At 46.0% G+C, this 23,916-nt stretch overlaps 1 protein-coding gene across 3 annotated transcripts in view; it reads right to left on the bottom strand.

Annotated features, from left to right (window-relative positions):
• The window catches only part of ZNF541 (zinc finger protein 541), a 45,523-nt gene that overhangs the window by 14,970 nt on the left and 6,637 nt on the right, over positions 1–23,916 (bottom strand). For 2 of the 3 annotated variants that reach the window (XM_038528427.1, XM_038528426.1), the window contains exons 3-9: positions 18,014–18,417; positions 13,231–13,474; positions 9,782–11,618; positions 7,764–7,822; positions 6,561–6,720; positions 6,166–6,339; positions 4,947–5,271 (exon numbers count right to left, since the gene is read on the bottom strand). In XM_038528427.1, coding sequence (XP_038384355.1) covers positions 4,947–5,271; positions 6,166–6,339; positions 6,561–6,720; positions 7,764–7,822; positions 9,782–11,618; positions 13,231–13,474; positions 18,014–18,320 — 3,106 coding nt within the window. In that variant the 5' untranslated portion in view covers positions 18,321–18,417. Of the gene's footprint in view, positions 1–4,946; positions 5,272–6,165; positions 6,340–6,560; positions 6,721–7,763; positions 7,823–9,781; positions 11,619–13,230; positions 13,475–18,013; positions 18,418–18,501; positions 18,685–23,916 lie in introns of all 3 variants that reach the window. The other variant, XM_038528428.1, reaches the window with a different exon arrangement.

The following is a 23,916-nucleotide window of genomic DNA, read 5'->3' as shown; positions in this document are numbered from 1 at the left end:
TTAAAGGGAGGTATGATGAAGATTTGATGAAGATTTCTTATCAGAGAGAGAATACCATTAGGAGACAGAAGAGTTTAAAAAAGAACCAAATGGAAATTCTGGGGCTAAAAAGGTATATTAACCGGGGTGCCTGGATGGCTCAGTCAGTTAAGCATCTGACTCTTGATTTCATCTTAGGTTATAATCTCAGGGTCATGAGATAGAGCCCCACATGGGGCTCCTGTGCTCAGTGGGGAGTCTGCTTCAGCTTCTCTCTCTCCCCCTCTCCCTCTGCTCCACTCCCCCACCAAAAGAAATAAATCATTTTTTTTAAAGTACAATAACCAAGATGAGGCTCAACAGTAGATTTGAACTGGCATGAGAAATAATCAGCAAATCTGAAGACAGATCAATGGAGATTATGTAATCAGAAGAACAGAGTGAAAAAAAGTGGAAAAAGATGGAGTGAGCCTCAGAGAAATATGGGACATCATTAAGTACAATGAAATACTTGTAAGGAGAGTACCAGAAAAAGAGAAGAAAGGGAAAAAAAACATGTAAGATATCATGGCATTGATACAACAGCTGAAATCTTCCCAAATTTGGTAAAACAAACAAACAAAAAAACCCACCTATATATACATCCAGGAAACTCTATAAACTCCAAATAAAACAAACACAAAAAGCTTTACATCTAGACACATAGTAGGCAAAATGCTGAAAGCAAAAGATAAAGATCTTGAAAGTAAAAAGAGAAAAACTTGTTACATTCAAGAGCACCTGAGTAAGATTAACAGCTGACTTATCAGAACAGAGGTCAGAAGGCAGAAGGATAACATATTCAAATTGCTGAAAGTAAAAAAACTGTCCATCAGTAATCATATCCAGTAAATTACTTTTCAAAAATAAAGGTAAAATAAAATCATTCTCAAATAAAAAATGGTATTTGTTGCTATTACACCTGTCTTTTTTTAACATTTTTTTCTAAATTTTTATTTATTTATGTTAGGCACACAGTGAGAGAGAGAGGCAGAGACACAGGCAGAGGGAGAAGCAGGCTCCATGCAGGGAGCCTGACGTGGAATTCGATCCCGGGTCTCCAGGATCGCGCCCTGGGCCAAAGGCAGGCGCTAAACCGCTGCGCCACCCAGGGATCCCCTATTACATCTGTCTTATAAGAAACAGGAAACGTGGAGGGGTGCCTGAGTGGCTGAGTCATGATCAGCTCAGGTCATGATCTCAGGGTTGTGGGATCGAGCCCTGGGTCAGGCTCTGTGTTCAGCAGGGAGTCTGCTGAAATCCCCCCTCCCCCATGTTCTCTATCTCTCTAAAATAAATAGATAAATCTTTTTAAAAAAGAAATAAAGGTAGAATATTATTCAGTCACAAAAAGGAATGGGATACTGACATACTGTAACACAGGTGAAGCCTGAAACCTCATGCCAAGTGAAAGGAGACAGTGGGCAAAAAACCGCATACTGTAGGATTCCATATATATGGAAATGTCCAGATTAGCCAAATCTACAGAGACAGAGAGACTACTAGTGGTTACTCAGGGCTGGGGGTGGGGGTCAGGGACAGGAGTGGCTGCTAATAAGTGTGGGGCTTCTTTAGGGGGTGATGACGATGTCTGAAAATTAATGGTAGCAAGAGTTGCACAGTTCTGTGAATGTAATAAAAACCACTGTAATACATACTTTAAAGGGATGGATTTTATGTAAATTGTATCTCCATAATGATAACAAACACCGGGGATCGGGCATCCCAGGTGGCTCAGTGATTTAGCACCGCCTTCCACCCAGGGAGTGATCCTGGAGACCCAGGATCGAGTCTCGCATCAGGCTCCCTGCTTGGAGCCTGTCTGTCCCTCTGCCTACATCTCTGCCTTTCTCTGTGTCTCTCATCAATAAATAAATTAAATTAAAAAAACAAACAAACAAACAAAAAAAAACGGGGATTCCTGGGTGGCTCAGCGGTTTAGCACTGCCTTCAGCCCAGGGTGTGATCCTGGAGTCCCGGATTGAGTCCTGCATCAAGCTCCCTGCATGGAGCCTACTTCTTCCTCTGCCTGTGTCTCTGCCTCTCTCTCTGTGTGTGTCTCTCGTGAATAAATGGAATCTTTAAAAAAAATGGTAACAAAACCCCAAAAAAGTTTAGACTGAAAGCAAATGACACCAGATAGTGACGTGAACCAAAACAAAACAAAACAAAACAAAGGATGCTGGTAAAGATGATTATAAAAGTATAATCACTTATTTCTTCTCTTAATTGACTCAGAAAGCAATTGCACAAAACAATATGTATTGTGGGCCTATAAAATATAGAAATACACTATAGGTGACAATAATATCACAAAGGAGCTACACTAAAGAAATAATACCCCAGACAATAACTTGAATCCACTGGAATAAATGAAGTTATCAGTAACAGTAAATAAGAAGGGTAATACAACAAACTCTATAAATAATACCTGTTTTCCTTTAATATTTTTTCATATAGCTTAAAATTATATAAGTTAATAATTACAATAACGTATTTCTGAGTTTCTCAAATATATGTCTATGTATGTACATATATAACATATTGCTATATATATATATATATAACAGTAATAGCAAAAAAAGGCTAGAAGGAATAGAACTCGGTAGCAATGTTTCTGTATTTTATTAATACACAACTGAACACACCATGATAAATTAAGACATGTTTAAGTCCTAGAGCAACTCTTAAGAAATGACTAAAAAAAGTGAAACATTAGAGGAACGGATGTGTTATATAGGAAAACATTCACTTAATATAAAGGAAAGCAGAAAAAGAGGAACATATATATAAAAAGCAAAATGAAAGATGTAAATCCAGCTGTATCAATGTAATATTAAAAGAGAATGAGCCTGGTGGCTCAGTGGTTTAGGGCCGCCTTCAGTCCAGGGCCTGGTCCTGGAGACCTGGGATCGAGTCTTACGTCAGGCTCCCTGCATGGAGCCTGCTTCTCCCTCTGCCTGTCTCTGTGTCTCTCATGAATAAATAAATTAAATTAAAAAAAAAAAAAACGGGGATCCCACCCTCTGTGTTTCTCATGAATAAATAAATAAATAAATAAAATATTTTAAAAATAAAATAAAAGAATGCTTAGGGGCACCTGGGTGACTCAGCTGGTTAAGTGTCTGCCTTTGGCTCAGGTCACAAGGTCCTGGGACCGAGCCCCATGTCAGGCTCCTTGCTTAGGCCTCTCCCTCTGTCCCTCCCATTTGTGCTTGCTCATTCTCTTAAACAAATAAAATCTTAAAAAAAAAAAAAAGAAATCAGAAAATACTTTGAGATAAATGAAAATAAGAACACAACATACTGAAACTTATGAATGTGGCTAAAGCAGTGCTCTGAGAAAAATTTATAACTACAAATGATAGTATTAAAAAAGAAGAAAAATCTCAAATCATTTATGGTCAATTGAGTTTCCACAGGGAGCCAAGCCAATTCAAGAGGAAAGGAATAGTATTTTCAATAAATGGTGCTGGAACAGCTGATATCCATATGCAAAAGAGTGAATCTGGACTCCTGCCTTACACAATATATAAAAGTTAAAATGGATCAGACACAAATTTAAGACTGAAAATGATACAACTCTTACAAGGAAACACAGAAGTAAATCTTCGTGAGCTTTGGTCAGGCAAAAACCTTGGATACAATGCTGAAAGCACAAGTGACAAAAAATAAACTGGACTTCATCAAAATTAAAAACTTTAGTCCTGCAAACAAGACCACAAATAAAATGAAAAGATGATGCCGAAAACGGGAGAGAATCTGCAAACTGTATATCTGATAAAGGACTTAATTCCAGAATATATGAGAAAGTTTACAACTGAATAATAAAAAGACAACAACCCTATTCAAAAAATAGGCAAAGGATCTGAAAAGATTACAAATGGACAGTAAGCATGCAGGAAGATGCTCAATCTCAACAGCTATCAGGGAAATGTAGCTCAAAACTAGATTGGTTATATAAGAAAAAAAGATCACAAGTGTTGACAAGGATGTGAAGAACCTGGAACTTTCATACAATGCTGGTGGGAATTTAAAATGGTCCAGTCATTTTGGAAAATGGTCTGATAGCTCCTTAAATGGCTAAATATAGAGTTACTCTATGACCTGGCAATTGCACTCTTGGGGGTATTCGCAGGAGAAATGAAAACATACATCCAACAAAAACCTGTACGTGAATATTCATGAGCGGCATTATTCACAATAGCCAAAAGGCAGAAACCACCCAAATGCCCATCAACTGATGAATGGATAAATAACATGCAGTTATGTTCAGACAACAGGATGTTATCTGGGCGAAAAAGGAAAGAAGCACAGACACATCCTATAACATGGATGAACATGGATGCTAGTGAATAAGCTAAACACAAAATGTTACCTACTATGTAATTCCAGTTGTACAAAATGTCCAGAAAGGGCAGATCCATAGAGAGAAAATGCAGATTAGAGGTTGCTCAGAGCTGGGGAGATGGGGGCTGCGGAATGCACGTGTGATGCATGGATTCGGTGCTTCTTCTGGGGGTGATCAAAAAGCTCTAAAATTAGATTGTGTGATGGGTGCAGAACCCTGTGAATATACTAAAAAAATGCTGTATACTTTAAACGGGTGGTTCTCATGGTATGTGAATTCTATTTCAGCAACACTGTTAAAAAGTACTTATAGGGCCCAGGCAGAAGGGTTGTCAGGCTACACAGTCTCCAGATTTTCTTTCTAGCTGTAACACTCTAAATATCTAGAAGGTTAAAAAAAAGTATCTAGAAGGTTGCTGGTCCCAGATGGTCCTGGGATACCTCTGAACAGCAATGGCACTCATAGTCGGGCACAGCCACAGACCAGAGAGAATCTCTGGACCAAATATGGCAGGAGGGAATGGACCTGGCCCATCGCATGCTGAGCAGAGATTGCAATAATGCCCAGCCTCACTCACCAAGCATGTTGCTGATGAGTTTGTCAGGCCCGGCGTGAACGGAGGTGGAACAGAGGGTGTTGAAGTACAGCCCAGAGCCCTCGCGGATGGGGCTGAGCATGGGGGGTGGTGTATAAGGAGAGCACTGGAACAACCCCTTCAGGAGGCGGTCCACCAGGAACACTGGGGACCTCAGACAGCTCTGGTGGCATCCTCCCAGGCCCAGCTCCCCTAATGAAGAGGGTGCGGGAGGGATGGACAGTGACTTGGGCTGGGGGCGCTTCTTCCGCTTCCTGTGTTGGCTGCTCTCCTTGCTGTCTCTCTCTTCCCCATCCTTCTCTTGTCCCTGGAGAAGAAGAAGAGAGTTCAGAATGGCATGGGAGTACTGGAGACCACCCGCCCCACAGCTCTGTCTTTGGGATAGCAGGACAGTGGGCAGAGAGTACAGACTACGGAGACTCAGGGACATGTGACCACGCCTGGCGCCCTCAGAAAAGGGAGCCAAGCAGGGCTACTATGTCTGAGCCATACCCCAGATCCTAACTAAGCCTGGTGACATTCGAGGCTGGAGCCCTCCCATGCATCTGTGCCCTCAAAGAGGCCTTGACACAGAGGAATGTGCAAACAGGGGAGGCTGGTTTCAGTTGTTAAAAGCCCTGGCTCGCACAGAGTGGGGGCCAGAGACAGTGCAGCCATATCACAGAATAAGAAACAGCAACAGGTCCTGTGAGACGGGCAAGGCATCCGTGCACCTCATCCACCAAGGCTAGCCTGGGCTTGCCTGGTGGGATCCTCCAGTAGAGGCTGGGGAGACTGGTCACTTGAAATTACAATGCTCTGTCTCACCTCCATGCAGTCCCTCCTCTCTGCCAGGCCTACTCCTCCTCTCCTCCATGGTTCAGCTGCAACACACCCTCCTCCAGGAAGACCTCCCTGATCTCCTCAGGCTGAGTCCCTGGGGCCCCTCTGGGATGCTCTCAGCTCCCTGCGCTCTGGGGCATCACTGTTTGGGGACAGGTCCACTGACTCTACCGGACTGGCAGGCCCAGGGCTGTCATGGTCACCAAGTCCACAGGCTGGCACCAGGGAAGCTCAGTGGATGTTAATGACTGATTGAACATGCAAAGCAAGCTTCCTGAGACTCAGACATTTTTTTGATGTTTGGTTTGTGCTTTCCCTTGCCGCTTCCACCGGCAGGTAGGGGAAGCAGCAGGAAGGAAGTGGACTGACCAGCACCCACCTTGGCAGCGCTCCCAATGGGTCGGGTTGCTGGAGCTACAGGTGCAGACACAGGGATCGCCAAAGGGGCTGCAGCTGTGTTGTCCAAGGACTTCTTAGCCCCTGGGGGACTCTGCCCGTCCCCCTCTGGCCTCAGCACCTGTCTCAGTGGCTTGCAAAACTCCGTGCCAAACACCTAAATGCAGAAGACAGAAGGCTCTTTCAGATTCCCAGTAGGCAGGACAGGAAGAGCTGCTCTGGCCTGAAGCGCCGGACAGCCCTGACTCCTGGAACCCCTGCCCAGGCTTCCCCCAGGGGGACAGCTGCATCCTGAGATAGATGACATCCAGGCACCTACTCCCCAAAAAGCCTGCCAGAAACCCTGAAAGCAAGAACCTACTGCGCGCGCCCCTTCACCTGCTGCTCCTGCTTCCCTCGAGGTGATGGCCACTGGTCGCTGTGAAAACACATGTGGCTGCTCAGCCCTTTCTCTGTATAAAACATCTGGCTGCAATTCTTGCAGACATAAGTGCTCCTTGGCTCTGCCCAGTCTGCAGGACCCCCATTTTGCTGGTTACTGTGAGGAGACATGGCAGGAGGGAAGAACAGGAGAATGGGACTCTGTCCCCATCACTAATTTCCTTTTGTTTTTTTCTTTTTCATTTTTAAGTCTGATCCACTGATAACTCTTGAACCCTAAGAAGCGGAGACAGGATACCACAAATCTTCACAGCTGGGTACATACCTCTTCAAGACTAAAGCAGAAGTGTTCTGTAGTTTTTAGGGTATAGATCCTTTACCTCTTTGGTGAGGTTTATTCCTAGGTATCTTATGCTTTTGGGTGCAATTGTAAATGGGATTGACTCCTTAATTTCTCCTTCTTCAGTCTCACTGTAAACCGTGTGGAGGTTCCTCAAAGAGTTAAAAATAGATCTTCCCTACGACCCAGCAATTGCACTGCTGGGGATTTACCCCAAAGATACAGATGCAGTGAAACGCCGGGACACCTGCACCCCGATGTTTATAGCAGCAATGTCCACAATAGTTAAACTGTGGAAGGAGCCTCGGTGTCCATCGAAAGATGAATGGATAAAGAAGATGTGGTTTATGTATACAATGGAATATTCCTCAGCCATTAGAAACGACAAATACCCACCATTTGCTTCAACGTGGATGGAACTGGAGGGTATTATGCTGAGTGAAATGAGTCAATCGGAGAAGGACAAACATTATATGGTCTCATTCATTTGGGGAATATAAATAATAGTGAAAGGGAATAGAAGGGAAGAGAGAAGAAATGGGTAGGAAATAACAGAAAGGGAGACAGAACATAGACTCCTAACTCTGGAAAACGAACTAGTGGTGGTGGAAGGGGAGGAGGGCAGGGGGTGGGGGTGAATGGGTGACGGGCACTGAGGGGGGCACTTGACGGGATGAGCACTGGGTGTTATTCTGTATGTTGGCAAATTGAACACCAATAAAAATAAATTTACAAAAAAAAAAAAATAAGACTAAAGTATCCAGAACTCGGGTGACCCAGGGTCAGGGCATAAAGGCCACCTGAGGAATCTGAGGGGCTGAGCTCCCCCAGGGTGTGCAGGGCATGGCTTCTGAACTTACCATCCACCTGCCACATTCTCCTCCTTCAGCGGATGGGGGAGCCGGTAGATATTTCCACCCTAAAGATGAAAATACATGTAAGCCAACATGTTGGAAAGGAAGTATACAAGAGCTACAACTGTAAAACTCTGAGAAGAAAGCATAGGTGTGATTCTTCATGACCCTAGAGGATGCACTGGTTTCCCAGATAAGACCAAAACAAAAAGACAGAACTGACAAATCTGACTCCATCAAAATTTCTAACTGCTGTGCTTCAAAGGATACCATCAAGAGAGTGAAAAGACAATGGTAGAATGGGAGAAAATCACAGCCAGTCACAGGCCTGGCAAGGGATTGTATTCATGATATATAAAGAACTCATATACAGCTCAATAAGAAAAAGTCCAATAACCCAATTTAAAAATGGGCAAAGGGTCCAAAAGACACTTAGTGTAAATGATTTACAAATGGGGGGCAGCCCGGGTGGCTCAGTGGTTTAGTGCCACCTTCAGCCTGGGGTGTGATCCTGGAGACCCGGGATCGAGTCCCACGTCAGGTTCCCTGCATGGAGCCTGCTTCTCCCTCTGCCTGTGTCTGCCTCTCTCTCCCTCTCTCTCTGCCTCTCTCTCTCTCTCCGTGTCTCTCACGAATAAATAAATAAATAATCTTTTTTAAAAAAGATTTACAAATGGCCACTGAGCACATGAAAAGATGCTCAGTGGCATTAGCCACTGGAGCAAAACAAATCAAAGCAGTGATGCAATACCACATCACACCTAGGAGGATGGCTGGGATACAAAAACCTGGAGAACCACCAGGGTTGGTGAGGATGCAGAGAAAGCAGAGTCCTCCTATACTGTGGGTGGGGATATTAAATGGCGTGGCCACTTTGGAAAAGTCAGGCAGTCCCTCGGACGGTTAAGCACAGAGTTGCCTTATGACCTAGAAATTGCACGCTTAAGCATTTCCTAAGAGAAATGGAAACCTATGTCTGAATGGAAACTGGTGTACAGATGTTCACAGCAGCACTATTCCCAATGGCCAAGAAGTGGGAACAACCCAAATGCCAATTGATGAATGGATTAACAAAACGTGATGCGTCCATACTGTGGAATATTACTCAGTTGTATAAAAGAGCAAAGCACTGACAGGTGCTAGAACACAGACAAAACTTGAAAATACCACACCAAGTGTAAGAAACCAGACACAGAAGGCCACATAGTGTATGACTTCAACCACGTGAAATGTCCAGAAAGGGCAAACCCATAGACACAGGTAGATTCATGGTTGCCAGGGGTCGGGAGGGATGGAGAGATTGGGGGGACAATTCAGGGTACAGGGCTTCTGTTTGGGGTGATGAAAACGTTTGGCAAAGAGTGGTAAGGGATGTACAATCCTGTGAATATACTGAGAGCCACTGGAGAGTACACTTCAACATGGTGAATTAAATCATGTGTGCTGTCAAAAAAAAAAAAAAAAGAGAGAGAGAGAAGAAAAAGACAGCTCTGGGGTGACAGGAAGGGTGCTGGACCCCGGGCCGTCACAAGGAAGGATGGCCCACCTCTCTGCACCCAGACCTGGTGGATGCCACCCACAAGGACGGAGCTACCATTCCACAAGCGCTGGCTGGCATCGGGACCGAGACTCCCACCAGGAGAGGCAGGGCATCGTGCGCAGGAACATTTACGGGGGCAGAACTCTACCTTTATGGTCCCTGAAGAATTTAAGGAGGGCAATCCAAAAGGAAGTGAGAGGCAAAAAGCAAGCCAGCAGAAAAAGCTCAGGGGGATGGGGTGGGAAGGGAAGGATCTTTGACAATGCTGAAGACCTCATTCTGGCTCTTTCGGGGGAGGGGGTGACAGGAAGAGCCACAATCTCTGCAAATCTGCTCTGGAGGAGGATCCCCAAGGATCAAACACAATGCCTGGCCAACCAATAGGTGCAGAAGCAAGTCACACATGGGACGCAGGAGACTCTGGCCTGGGGCCTGGACAGGTGGGTCAGAGGTTGGGGGTGGCATGAGGGCAGGGCCCACGTACCTGGATTCTGTTGAATATGGTCAGCTTGGACTTGGAGTCCTGGGGTGGCTCTGCTGGTGGTCCAGCTGATGAGAAGGAGGCCATGGCTACCTGGCTTGGGGAGGCCGTGCAGCACATATCCATTTTCACCTTCTCCTTCCTGAAGCCTGAGAAGCGCTGGGACCTAGGGTTGCCGGAGAAGAGCCTGTAGCCTCCGCCCCGGGTGCAGGCCTGGCTCTTTTCGCCTTTCCCGGCCCCCAAAGCTGGGCCATTCTCCGCCTGGGCCTGCTTCCCAGGGAGCGGGGCTCCGAGGGTCTCCTCCCCACCTAACTGGGTCTGCCGGGGGCCCCCGGGGGAGAAGATGTCCCCCAAGTCCAAGGTCCCTTTAGTGGATCTCAGCTGCTTGGCTAGAGAGGAGATGTCTGGATTCCCAGGAGGGTCCAATGATGCCGCTGTGAGGGGCAGCGGAGCAGTGGCCACCTTTGGTCCTCCCTTGGTGTCCCGTCTGGTGCCGCCCGGAGAGGCCTCTCTGGGGAACCCGGGCGTGGTTTTCTTCCTGCGGCCTGGGGACCCCTCTGGCTCCGGGTATCCAGGGCCAGCATGGAGAGAGTCAACAGGAGTTGCTGGTGGTGGGGGCTGCTGCGGCCATGGCCCCGGCAGTGGCTTCAGGGCAGCCTGCTTGCCCTCGGGCCCCGGCAGCTGGGAGAAGATCCGCTGGGACTTGGCAATCATTTGGAACACCTGCATCTGCTCGTGGCTCACCAGAGACTCCTGGGACTTCAGGAACAGCTGCCGGAAGAGTGGAGTGGCATCCGATGGGAGCCCGCTGGGCTTCTGGGCATCTGGGAGGCTGGGCTCCCCGGGGTTCTGCCGCAAGAAGGAGTCGCAGTCAAACTTGCTCTTCTTGGAAACCCAGGAGTCGTCTTCTCCGCCAACATATCTGGGGTCCCCTGAGGCTTCCCCAGGTGCCTTCAGGAGCGTGGCAGGGAAGGGCAACGCGTCCTCCAGACTGGGGCCTGAGTTGGGCAAGGGTTCCCCCACGGGGGAGGTGCTGCTGGGGCCAGGGGCTGACTCGCAGCCCTCCCGAGATGGCACTGACGGGGGCTTGTGGACCATGAACACATTGTTCCCTTTGTTCTTGGGGCAGCCGGGCAGGTTCCGGAGCCACTGGAAGTTGTGGCTGGCTGGCTGGGAACTGGTGGGGACCGTCTGGGCTCGGAACAGAGGCAGGCAGGCAGGTAGGGGGCCACCCTCAGGCCACCCCTCCAGGGTGGGCGGCACTGGGAGCAGAGGGGGCTCAGACTCAGCCAGGTCAGTGCCCCCATTCTCCACTGCTCTTGAGTGGACGGCTGTGAACATGGCTGCAGCAGGCTCCTTCCTTGGGGGACGAGGCTCTTCCGGAACGTCAATGCCCAGGTTTCCAGGGGCCACTGGGATGCCACCTGGGGTGCAGGAGGAGGGCCCGGAAGAGGGTGCGCAGGGACAGGCTGTGTTCCTCCCCTCACTGCCATCTGAGGGCCCCGCGGCGGCCGGGCCGGGAGAAGGGATCTTCTGGTGGACGATGCTGCTCACAATACAGCGCAGGAGGTCTCGGTTGGGCAAGAGGGAGCTGGGGGACCTGGCTTCTGGGGGCACCAGAGATCGCAGGCCAGCGGGTGCAGGCTGGCTGGCCCCCTCGTGGGCGTGGGGGGAGTCCCCACAGGCTTCCTCTTCTGGGGGGGCTTCTTTTAGGATACACAGACCATGCTGGACCTCGTAGTGCCGACGTAGGGAGCGGTAGTCACAGTAGCTCTTGCTGCAGCCCTGCTCGATGCACACGAAGGGCTTGGTCTTCTGGTGGGTGAGCATGTGCCCAGTCCTGGAGTCACACGAGAGAAGTCAGTCAGCAGGTTTCTCAGCTGCCCCTTACCACACACAGAACCCCAGGTGTGTCCCCAGGGGGTGGCGGTGCATCCATCCCATCAATCAGAAGCTACACTGAGCCTCCCTGAGGAAAGACCCAGGCAGCCACTCTTATGGGCAAAGCAATGCAAGGGGTGCTCCCCTCCCTCACCTTCGAGCAAAACCCTTATATGAGGGGAAAAAAATCAATGAGAGCCAGATTGGAGTTCCCCAAAGTGAGTTCCCAAGGAACACCAGTCCTCCAGAGTCACTCCCTGAGGACGTGGGCTCAGCTGGCAAGGAAGTTTTGAAAAAAAAAAACACCATTTGCTCCTTGGAGGTTCAGCGTAGCAAATTTAAAAGCTATATAGTGCATAGAGAGACATCTCTTTAACCTCCCATATCTCTCAAACCTATGTGCCCACAGAACCATTTATTTAAATAGCCCCTCCTAGCATCCTTGAGGACCAAGGTTCTGCAGGACACAGTGAAGGAGATGCTATCTTCAGGATAACCATTCCCTTAGCCAAAGGAGCCTTTGCCTTCCCATAGCACTCCTCTAAGGAGACAGCTACCTGGAACCCACTCCAGCAAAAAAAAAAAAAAAAAATTACAGATGCCCATCAGTAAAAACTTTCTAGCAGTCAAATGTGCCTTCTGTAATTTCTGCAATTATAAATGAATACAAATATGTACTACATCTATATCATACTTCTATGTACATTAATATATCCTAAGTCTTGCTCTGGGTTCCCAACAGCCCTTCCCTGGATGGTCTAATCAACATGACACATGGGGTATCTCCAGTAAATAATACAGCCCTTCCTCAAAGGCTGGCCTTGGCCTCCATCTGAGGGCAGCTGCAGAGGAGGAGTCGGGAGATTCCATTTCTAGCCCCAACCATAGTTAGGTGCATCCTAAAAATGCAAGGATTTGCCATCTACCACTGGCAAGTCTCTTAGTTTGAAAAAAGTCTGCCTTTCCTGCCTCATTAGCAAGAAAAGCTCATGATTTTCCAAGATACTGAGAACAAAGGGAATTCTGGCTAACTCTTAAAGTGGGCTTTATTTTTTACATCATGAGTTTAGGAGGGCAAAATGGAGTTAAAAAAATTAATGCTCCACTAACATATTCTATAAACAGGCATTTCAGAATCTCTCAGGCCCCTGAGTTATTCCCATCCACACTCCTCATGAGACGCAGATCCATTCTCCTCGGACACCTGCCAGGGCCTCCAAAACATTTCTCTCTAAAGTTAGCCCAATTCCCTGTGTGACAAAATTCTTTTGGGAGTGAGCCCTTATGTGTCCTGAAACCCACAAGGGTCCTGCCTGCAGAATTGAGGCAGTGATTTCCTCCCTGGTGTGAACATGGGGGCTGGGAAAAGTGATCTGCTCTGGGAGGAGCGAGCCCTGGGCTCAGGAGCACTGGCAGTGGGAGAAGAGAGGTACATCTGCACATGGGGTCACAGCCATCTTGGGAGTGGGAGGGGACCCCAGCTGAGGGCAGGCCTGGTTGCCTGGGAGGGCGTTAAGGGAAGTGGGAGCATGCCCACTCCCCACTGGCCCCTTGACCGTGCTCCCACATACAGGTGGTCCTGGCGCTTGAAGGCCTTGCTGCAGATTTTGCAAACGTGCTTCCTTTCCTGGCTGTGCGTCAGGTAGTGCTTGCTAAGGGAGCTGGCGCTGCTGAACACCTTTCCACAGAGGCTGCAGTCCAGAAGCGGGTTCTGGGGGGAAGTGTGCTGCCGCTTGCCTTTCCTGGTACTCCCACAGGTAGCCCTGCCTCCTTCATCAGCCTCCTTAGGCATCTTGAGCACGCCAAGGCCCAGGTCTAAACAGAGGGAGAAAGCACAGGTTACAGACATGTGGGGATGACAAAGGGCATGGCTAAGGCACTCGGCAAGTCTTGGGGCCATGACCCACTGGGGTCAGGACAGCGTCTTCCAGCTTCAGCCACCTTGGGCATAGAGAAAAGGATGCGAAAGAGAAGAGATCCCAGCCAGGCCATGCAGAGGGACAGCAGCTGTCTGAAGCACTCCTAGGACATGGAGGTGAGGAGGTGACTGACCAACATGGGCCAGGCCACCCATGGTGCTCTCAGAAGGCCAACCCAGAAAAATACAATCTAAAGCCTTAGGAAAGTATAAATCCTTTCTTCCAGCCAATTCCACCTCTGGGATCTTAAAGTAAAAATACACAGATTTATACAAAGAAGTAGCTGGCAAAGTAGTTAACAGCAGCACTGCCTGGATTCCCTTTAGACACAACCTAACATTTGATAAAAGGGCACACAGGTGACTGCTTGATGGTCTGAGTGGTCTAGAACAGCATTTAAGATAAAACTATAGGGGATCCCTGGGTGGCTCAGCGGTTTGGCACCTGCCTTTGGCCCAGGGCGTGATCCTGGAGTCCCGGGATCGAGTCCCACGTCGGGCTCCCTGCATGGAGCCTGCTTCTCCCTCTGCCTGTGTCTCTGCCTCTCTCTCTCTCTCTATGTCTATCATGAATGAATAAATAAAATCTTAAAAAAAAAGATAAAACTATGGAAAAACATCCAACACAAATGGACGTTCACGCCGCGCTACTCACTGAGAAAACAGTAACCTGCTACAAAACACAAAAAGACAAATAAATCTGAATAGAAAACAAGCTGAGAGAATGGCATATACTGGTAGGATTGTGGGCCTCTTCTTTTACTCTTTTTGTGTATTTGAATGCATTTGCATTTCCATGTTTTCTGTGTCCCTCTGGGTAAAATGATAAAAGGTATGTTTAAAATCATTCACCTGAGGAATGGGAGGAAGGGGGTTCGTCAATTATTCCAGGGCCAGTGAGTAGGGAAGGAACAGACTGCTTCTGCTTTGTTCCAAGGGACAGAGATAGGTTTGCTTTCCTCCAGACTAAAGAGAAGCTGATTTCAAATCACTGGAAATGCAGGGGCCATGGATGCGAGGACTCTGCAGGCTCCTGCTATTCCCAGCATTCCCCTCCTCGCACTCATGGACACTCCACAATCATCTATTGGACAGACCAACAGTGGAAGATACTCCTGCTCTTTAGAGTGGTCCTCAAAATGGATTCAGACTGCCTCATGAGATGGCAAGTTCAGAAACCTCCACTTCTCTGGGGTGCTGCCAGGGGCAGGACCCAAAAATCCAAGGGCCCAGGGCTCAGTTGGTTAAGCATCTGCCTTCAGCTCATGTCATGGTCCTGGGGTCCTGAGATGGGAGTCCCACATAGGGCTCCCTGTTCAGCAGGGAGTCTGCTTCTCCCTCTCCCTCTGCTTGAGCTCTAACAAATAAATAAAATTTAAAAATAAATAAACCAGAAAACCAAATGTTGCAAAAATTTGACAAGGACACTGAAAATCAGGCAGAGGCACTGGCCTGAGAAGCTGCCTGATGCTCACAGAAGGCAGTGTTACAAATATGTTATAAAACGGTGTATTGGGATGCCTAGGTGGCTCAGTGGTTGCATGTCTGCCTTAGGCTCAGGGCATGATCCCGGAGTGCTGGGATTGAGCCCCACATCGGGCTCCCTGCATGGAGCCTGCTTCTCCCTCTGTCTGTGTCTTTGCCCCTCTCTGTCTCTCGTGAATAAATAAATAAAATCTAAACAAAAGAAAAAACGGTGTATGTTCTCTGACAGGCAAACCTCCTTGAAGGAATATGTTCAAAGAACGTGGCCAAAAAAGGAAACTCAACACATAAAAAAGTTGTTCACAGAAACGCAAACAGTCTAAGAAACAAGAATACAAAGAGCACTATGGAGTAATTTATGATGATGAGGGAAGACCTTTATGTAAGAAAGCAAATACACTACTTTTAAAAAACCTCAAATTGGGATCCCTGGGTGGCGCAGCGGTTTAGCGCCTGCCTTTGGCCCAGGGCGCGATCCTGGAGACCCAGGATCAAATCTCACGTCAGGCTCCCGGTGCATGGAGCCTGCTTCTCCCTCTGCCTGTGTCTCTGCCTCTCTCTCTCTCACTGTGTGCCTATCATAAATAAATAAAAATTTAAAAATAAAAATAAAAATAAAAAAATAAAAAACCTCAAATTGCATCACATATTCACTGCCCCTGAGCAAAACCATGTTTTTCTGAGTGCCTTCAGTCATGTTTTTCAAAATCTACGTGTGGGAGCCAGACTGGGGAGCTTTCCTGATGTTACTTTTCTCTATTTCCTAAGTTTTCATTAGTAACTGTGTACTATTTTCCTAATTGGGAAAATGAATACAAGTGTTACACTGGCCTGAAGTTAAGCTGGAGAAGTATAAGGAGTTAGAATTTAATATACAGTGGACTCCTGTTTTTATGAGATATAAAAAAAATTCAAGTTTAAAATACATTAGGAAAGGGGATCCCTGGGTGGCTCAGCGGTTTGGCGCCTGCCTTTGGCCCAGGGCGCGATCCTGGAGTCCCGGGATCGAGTCCCACGTCAGGCTCCCGGCATGGAGCCTGCTTCTCCCTCCTCCTGTGTCTCTGCCCCTCTCTCTCTCTCTCTCTCTCTCTCTATCATAAATAAATAAATCTTTAAAAAATAAAATAAATAAAATAAAATACATTAGGAAAAATGAACTAGGTTAATGATTTGTGGGATACCTGGACAGCTCAGTGGTTGAGCATCTGCCTTTGGCTCAGGGCATGATCCCGGGGTCCTGGGACAGAGTCCTGTAGCAGGCTCCCCAAAGGAAGCCTGCTTCTCGCTCTGCCTATGTCTCTGCCTCTCTCTTTTATGAATCAGTAAATAAAATAAATTTTTAAAAAAAGGTCGGTTAATGATTTGTAATGCACGGACAGGGACACAGACCCCCATGAAAACCTAATGAAAGCCATGGTTTCTCTGTTCAGCAAAATGCACCCATATTCACACTACCAGCATTTTTCAGGTAGCTCCTGTGGCCAGGGCTAGGCACCTAATCCCATATTCCCTGGGGTTGGCCCAGTGCCTAAACACTGCACATGTCCCATGATTCTAGGATTTTGTGTCAGCTATCACTCCAACATAGTGATAAGGCTGACCCTTAGTCTACTGCGTCTTGTGTGGAGAGGAGGCTTCATGAGTTTTTCATTTTAGCAAGTTTTCAGGACATTTCCTGAGCTGCTTATCCTGACATTAACATCTGTTCTGCAGAGCCATCATGGACGTGGTGCTCCGTGCATGTGGTATGAATTAACTATCGAAAAGCTCTGGCTCGGGCAGCCCTGGTGGCGCAGCGGTTTGGCGCCTGCCTTTGGCACAGGGCGCGATCCTGGAGACCCTGGATCGAGTCCCGCGTCGGGCTCTCTGCATGGAGCCTGCTTCTCCCTCTGCCTGTGTCTCTGCCTCTCTCTCTGTGTCTCTATGAATAAATAAAAAAATCTAAAAAAGAAAACCAAAAAAACAACAACAAAAAAAACAAAACAAAAAAAAAAAAAAGAAAAGCTCTGGCTCAGTCAACCCATCTAAGCTACTTACCCAAGAACCCAGGAAAAGAGTTAGCAAAAATCTAATTTGGGGCACCTGGGTGCCTCAGTTGGTTGAGTGTCTGACTTCTGATTTTGGCTCAGGGCATGATCTCGGGGTTGTGAGATTGAACACGGAGTCAGGCTCAGTGGGGAGTCTCCTTGAGATTCTCTCTCTCTCTCTGCCCCTCCTCTTATGTGCTCTATTAAAAAATAAATCTTAAAAAAAATTTTTAGGTCGGATTTATCTTGTAAGGGAACCCTGAAAGCAAACCAAAAAACCAAATGAAAATTGTACCAGGGCCTTTCGCCATTCCATCAGCTCTCCTTTTGCTCCTCTGCTGTTGAAGAGAGAAACTTAGAACTAAATCAATGGACTGTCAGGGATGAACTCTATTGATATGGATGAAAATACCATCTGTCCCATGTTTTACAGTCCACACAGTGCTTTTACATACATTTCTTCTCTTGCTTTTTACTGCTATCACTCTGAGGCGAAGCAGAGTGGGCATTATCATCCCCCCACTTCACGGATGAAGATACTGAGGCTGGGGAAGGTTAGACAGCCAAGTGGCAGACAGACAGGATCCCAGGGCATTCTGAAAATGTGAAAGGGGCCTCTGAGATGTAATTGGTAGGGAAGTCTCCTGTGAACTCAAAGGTCTGCCCACATCACACACAAGATTAGGACATTCAGAAACGGCCAAGTTTCTCAACATTATTTCTTAGGATCAGTATTCAGTTTCCTTGACTAGAACACTGGAAACAATTCCCAAGTTAAAAAAGAAAGTGATTGTCCCCTGTTCCCTATTCACCTGTGGAAGGTAAATATTTTCTTATCCACTCCGTGCAGAAGCAATCTCATAGTTGGCCACCAGGGTTTTCACACAGCCCTGTAGGCCCTCGGACCCAGGTGGACAGCCTCACCTTGTAAGGAAGCCTGAGATTCCGGATCTGCATACTCCTCCAGCAGCTTCATGGAGTCACTGTCCTTCCCGGAGTACAGGGACAGGGTATCTAAGTTGTCCTCCAGTGCCTCACTGGGCATGTCAGGCGTGGGGAGGCTGGAGTCCAGGTCCAAACCACTCAGGCCAGCATAGAGCAGGTCACGTGTGCTGGGACCCAGATCCCGGTTGAGGGTGTCGCTGCAATTGAGTCCCTGGCTCTCGGAAAACGAAGGGAGATGCATCTCTGGAGGAAGGGCACCCTCGTCCCCAAGGCTGTACTGGTCCATGGCTCTCCACTGCCAGGTCTTGGCTAAGACCTACTCTCCAAACAAGCAAGGCCGTGTAAGGAGTCAGGGAGGAAAAGCTCTTGTTGATGTCTAATTCCTAAAAATGAATGAGGAGGAATTAAAATTATGAGATGGCAATACAGCATGGTGGATAGAGCGCGGACTTGGAATTCAAACAGACCTGTGTTTGGGTCTGTTCTCTGCCACTTAACAGCCATGTGAATGTGGGCAAGTCACTTAAGCTCCACGAGCCCCAGTTTCCTCATCTGTAAACTGGGCATAGAGTACCTCCATCATAAGGTTGTTGTAAGTAATAAATGAAAGGATTTCCGGCAACATGGACAGAACTGACCTCTTTCTCCAGCTATAAACACAGAGAAATATGACAGAAGATAATTTTTAATATATAGCCAAGCTCAAGAGACAGGTAAAAACCCCATGTGCCAGCAGCAATGAGAAAACTTAAAGAAGGGGTACCTGGGTGGCTCAGTTGGTTAAGTGTCTGCCTTTGGCTCAGGTCGTGATCCCAGGGTCCTGGGACTGAGCCCCACAATGGGCCCCCTGTTCAGTGAGGAGTCTGCTTCTTCCTCTCTCTCTACTCTCCCCCTGCCAGCTCATGCTCTCTCTCTCAAATAAATAAAATCTTCAAAAAAAAAAAAAAGATAAAAGAAAAAAAAAAGAAAAACTGCACACAAGCCTAAAGAGGTACTCCAAGAATTAGGAAGGAAATAGGGTGATGAGAGACAATAAAACCTAGCATGAGAAAAAGAGTAAGTCAGTATGGGACAAGAACAAATATTTTTTTTTTAAAGAAACTAGTGAAACTTGCATGAAGACATTTAAATTCAAAGCTCACTGGAAGGGTTCAGCAACAGAAAAACAGTGCTGAAGAGAGAAATAATAAACTGGCAGAGCAATCTGAGGAAATTCCCCTAGAACTCAGCACAGAGAGATAAAGAAATGGAAAATACGAATGAGAAGCTGAGACAGTACAAATGGAGAAGCAAATGCAAAAAATTAACAACGTCCAATAGACATCCCAGAAAGAGGAGAGAATACAGAAGACACTACATCCTTTTTTTTTTTAAGATTTTATATTTCAGTAATCTCTACACCCAGCGTAGGGCTTGAACTCAGCCCCAAGATAAAAAATCACAGGCTCCCTCAACCAAGCCAGCCAAATGATCTGGAAAACATGGCATCTTACAGAGATATTGGAGGAATTTCCAGAATTGCAGGGATACAGGGTCCCAGACTTAAAGCTCCTAATTCTTAAAGATACATGGTTAATGACTAACCACTGCAAGGCAGAGCAGGGGGAGAAAAAATGAATTCACTCAACACACAGCAGTAGAACCACTCATCACTAAAGACAGAGAGAAAACCCTAAAAACTACCAGAAAGAAGAGGGAGACAGCCTACCAAGAGACGATGACTAGCCTGATGGCAAATATCTTGGAAGAACGGAGGCTAGGAGACAAGGAATAACACCTCCAGCAAATAATGGAAGGGGGAGAGCCAGCACAGAACTCCACATGCAGGAAAACTAGTATTCAAGAGGGCACAACAATGACCCTTTCAGACAAGGCATACGAAATTGCTCATACAGGAGCCCTGGGTGGCTCAGTGGTTGAGCATCAGCTTTGGCTCAGGGGGTGGTCCCGGTCTGGGGATTGACTCCAACATCAGGCTCCCTGTGGGGAGCCTACTTCTCCCTCTATGTGTCTGCCTCTCTCTGTGTGTCTCAGGAATAAATAATCTTTTTTTTTTTTTAAAGAAGTTGCTCATAGACCTCAGTTCAAAGACTAATATGGGGGATCCCTGGGTGGCTCAGCAGTTTAGCACCTGCCTTCAGCCCAGGGTGTGATTCTGGAGACCCAGGATCAAGTCCCACATCAGGCTCCCCATATGGAGCCTGCTTCTCCCTTTGCCTATGTCTCTGCCTCTCTCTCTCTGTGTCTATCATGAATAAATAAATAAAATCTTGGAAAAAAAGACTAATATGGGTTTTGAATCATTTGGAAATGAAAAGACAATGATTAACTCTGTACTTTATGTATGCTAAAAGAATCTAAGTGTAACTACCTAAAAAAAAAGGAATAAACTACGTAACATCTGAACTAGTATTTATCCCACTCCCCAAAAAAGAGAAAAAAGACTCAAATTACCAAAATTCAAAATTAAAGTGGGAACAAAAATAGAGATTATAAGGGTTACTACAAACAACTGCATGCCAAAAAATTAGGCAACTTCAAGATAAATGGGCCAATTCCTAAAAAGACACAAGTTACCAAACTGACTCAAGAGGAAACAGACTCTCTGCATAGCCCTATGGGAAGGAAAAAGATTGAGCTAATAATTTAAAAACTTCACACCCATGCCACTGCAGAAACAATGAAAAAATCAACTTTATTGGAACTCTGGAAAACAGTCAAAGGTTTGCAGCAAACAAATGGACCCTCAGCAAGACAAAGGTGAATGAAACCTGGTAGGAGGACGCTGTGGCATTTTAACCTACTTCTGTCTCATCACCCACACTACCCCCACCCCTAGCAGTGGTTCTGAAGACAGAAACCACATTCTGGTGGAATCTTCTGGTACAGAAAGGAACAGAGATAATCTTGTTCTTACATTGCTGAGCTTGTCTGTCTTGACCTGTCAGATGGCTCCTGAAGGGAGGATACAAAGGTCTTACCTGGATTTTGCCTAACCTGGAACTTCCTCAGGGCACAGCCACAGGGATGACATTTGTTGAAAATGTCAAAGGCAATATTGTACACCCACAATTAATATAAACGCATGTTAATTATACTTCAACTCAATATGCTCAAAATAAATAAATAAAAACAATGAAGCAGGTGCTGCAGCCCAGGGCAAAGGATATCGATGAGCCCAAGAACAAACATGCCACTGAAAGCCAGGGAGGAAGAGCTGGACAACGGGAGGCTTTGAAGAGGAAGGGCTTCAAAAAGCTTCCACGCCAGCAGTTTCTTACAAAGCTAAACATGGTCTCGCCATACAGTCCAGCCATCACAGTCCTTGGTATCAATCCCAGTGAACTGGAAACATATGTCAACATAAAACCTGCACACAGAAGTTTATAGGAGCTCTCTTCATAGCTGCATACATCTAGAAGCAACCAAGATGTCCTTTAATAGGAGAATGGATAACCAAACTATGGCACATACATACAATAGGATGTTATTCAGCAATAAAAAACAAGGAGCTATCAAGCAACAAAAAGACATGGAAGAACCTTAATTGTGTGTTGCTAAGTGAAAAAAAGCTGGTCTGAAAAGACACATTCTATGATTCCAACCATATGGCATTCTGGAAAAGGCAAAACTATAGAGACACTAAAAGACTGGTGGTTGCCAGGGTTCGAGGGGAAGGAGGAGGGGTGAATAAGTAAAGCACAGGAAGAACTTTGAGGGGAGTGAGGCCATTCTGTGTGATTCATGTAACAGTAGTTACGTGACATTATACATTAGCCAAAACCCACAAATTACACAACACAAAGAGTGAATCTTAATGTAACCATGGACTCTAATTAACTAAAAATAAAATAAATTAAATTACATAAGTAAAAACCATCCACATTATTTTAGGGAATTGAGAAGGCCATGTGCCCAGGGCAGGCACATGCTCAGAAAACACTCACGAAGGCTCTAAGCTCTCACTTCTGGGTGACCTTGTCTGTGAAAGCAGGAAGTAAAGGTGAAGGCAGAGATGTAACTCCCACTGAGTGCAGAAGTTACACTCACACAGAGCCCAAGTGCAAAGACTGGGAGATACATTTGGGCTCCAGGCATTTAAGGAAATCTTTGCCAAATCTTAGCTGACCACAAACTAACAGAACACAGACTTCGCTGACCACACATGACAAAGAATATAGTCTACAAAAAGAGTCTACAAAACATTCTAACCCGTAAGCAGTAGCAGTAACAAATGCTAGGGTAGGGGGAAGGAAAATCTGATTCCAAGAGTCACCATGTTATAATATTCAAAATGTTCACTTTCTCAACAAAAAAATTACAAGGCAGAGAAACAAAGTGTGACTCAACGAGAGGGCCAACCATTTCATATAAATGATGGAATCAAACAATATTAGCTTTTTACATCTGGCTGCTTTCACAAAGAATAGCATTTTCAAGGTTAATCCACACTGCAGTGTGCACAATTACTTCATTACTTTTCAAGGACAGATAATATTCCACAGTCTGCAGATAGCACATTTTCTTCATTCATTCATTGATAGGCATTTGGGCTGTTTCCATTTTGAGCTACTACGAATAATTCTGTCCTCACCTAAACTTTGAGTAAATGTTGATGACCTGCTGATAAAAAAATCTGGTGGATCCTAGAATAACTGGAGTTTAGGTCTAGATTCCTAGACTATTGGTTTCTACTGTTCTAAAACATTCTTTCTGTGTTGAAATGTAATAGAACAGCTGTGCCCACAACACCTGCACTTCACATCATGCATCTATACCTGTGTGTCTATGTGTGGAGCCTATCGGGGGAACTCAAAAGGTGAATACAGGCCCACAAGAGTACAACTCTAGATCTAAAATACGGGGGTAAATCGATGCAAATACTATATTTTAAGTAAACTTCAGTGGCTCTGGGGCAGCACCTGGTAACCAAATCATTAATTCTGCATCCACACCTACGATGACTCGAGTAAATGTAATAAATACTGTAAAGAGTAACAGATGAGTTCAGGTTTGCCCACCAAATGAGATCTAGGACACTGTGGCATTGTCAGAGCTTTTTGGGTTTCTAAATTGCAAAGATGGGAGTGCGGACCATAGAAATTTTTATTCTGAGGCAAAATGAATTTTTCTGCCTATTTTGAAGTTTCTTGTACAGTGCTGTAATAAACTCTCTTCAGTACTCCAAAGAGGAAAGAAGCCATCTCTTTTTGTAAATTCTAATAATAAAAACAAACCAATAAAATAAAATAGCATTGTTTAAACCAAATATGAAGTAATATTTCATAAAATAAAATATGAAGCATTTTCTCCTTCTCAGGTATCACACTAAGAGCTTTCCATGCATTAATTCACTCACTTTACAACCCAGAGGTAGGTGCTTTATTACCTCCATTGTAGAAAGAAGGAAAGGGATTGATTCTGAGACACTAAGTAATTTGTCCATAGTCACATGCCTAACAAGGAGTTGAGCCATACCTTAAACCCAGATATTCTGACTTTACAGTTGGATTCTTACCCACTACACCATACTAATTCACCACAAATAAATTTACACTGCATTACACCAATTAATCTAGAAAGCACGAAAGGTGCCAGATAAGGGCAGAAATCCCCACAGGCCTAACCACCTGCTTCCCAGCATACTCCCAGAGTCCACAGAGAAAACTGGTCTTATTACCACTTGGGGCAGGCAAGCCTGAAGTCCAAAGGCCATGTTTTGATATTTACATCCTTTCCAGTTAGTAAAGCAAAACCCCCTCAGCCAATATTGAACTTGCTCTTGTTCTGTCAACAGAGAAATTCAATTCAACAAGTTTTAGCACCTTCTATGTACAGGGCTCCCCGATAATCCCTGTGGGGCAGGGTTTGTGGTCACTTGG

The sequence above is a fragment of the Canis lupus genome, chromosome 1 (genome assembly GCF_011100685.1).
Source record: "Canis lupus familiaris isolate Mischka breed German Shepherd chromosome 1, alternate assembly UU_Cfam_GSD_1.0, whole genome shotgun sequence".
Classification (NCBI taxonomy): domain Eukaryota; kingdom Metazoa; phylum Chordata; class Mammalia; order Carnivora; family Canidae; genus Canis; species Canis lupus.
This window is presented reverse-complemented; position numbering and strand designations above follow the sequence as displayed.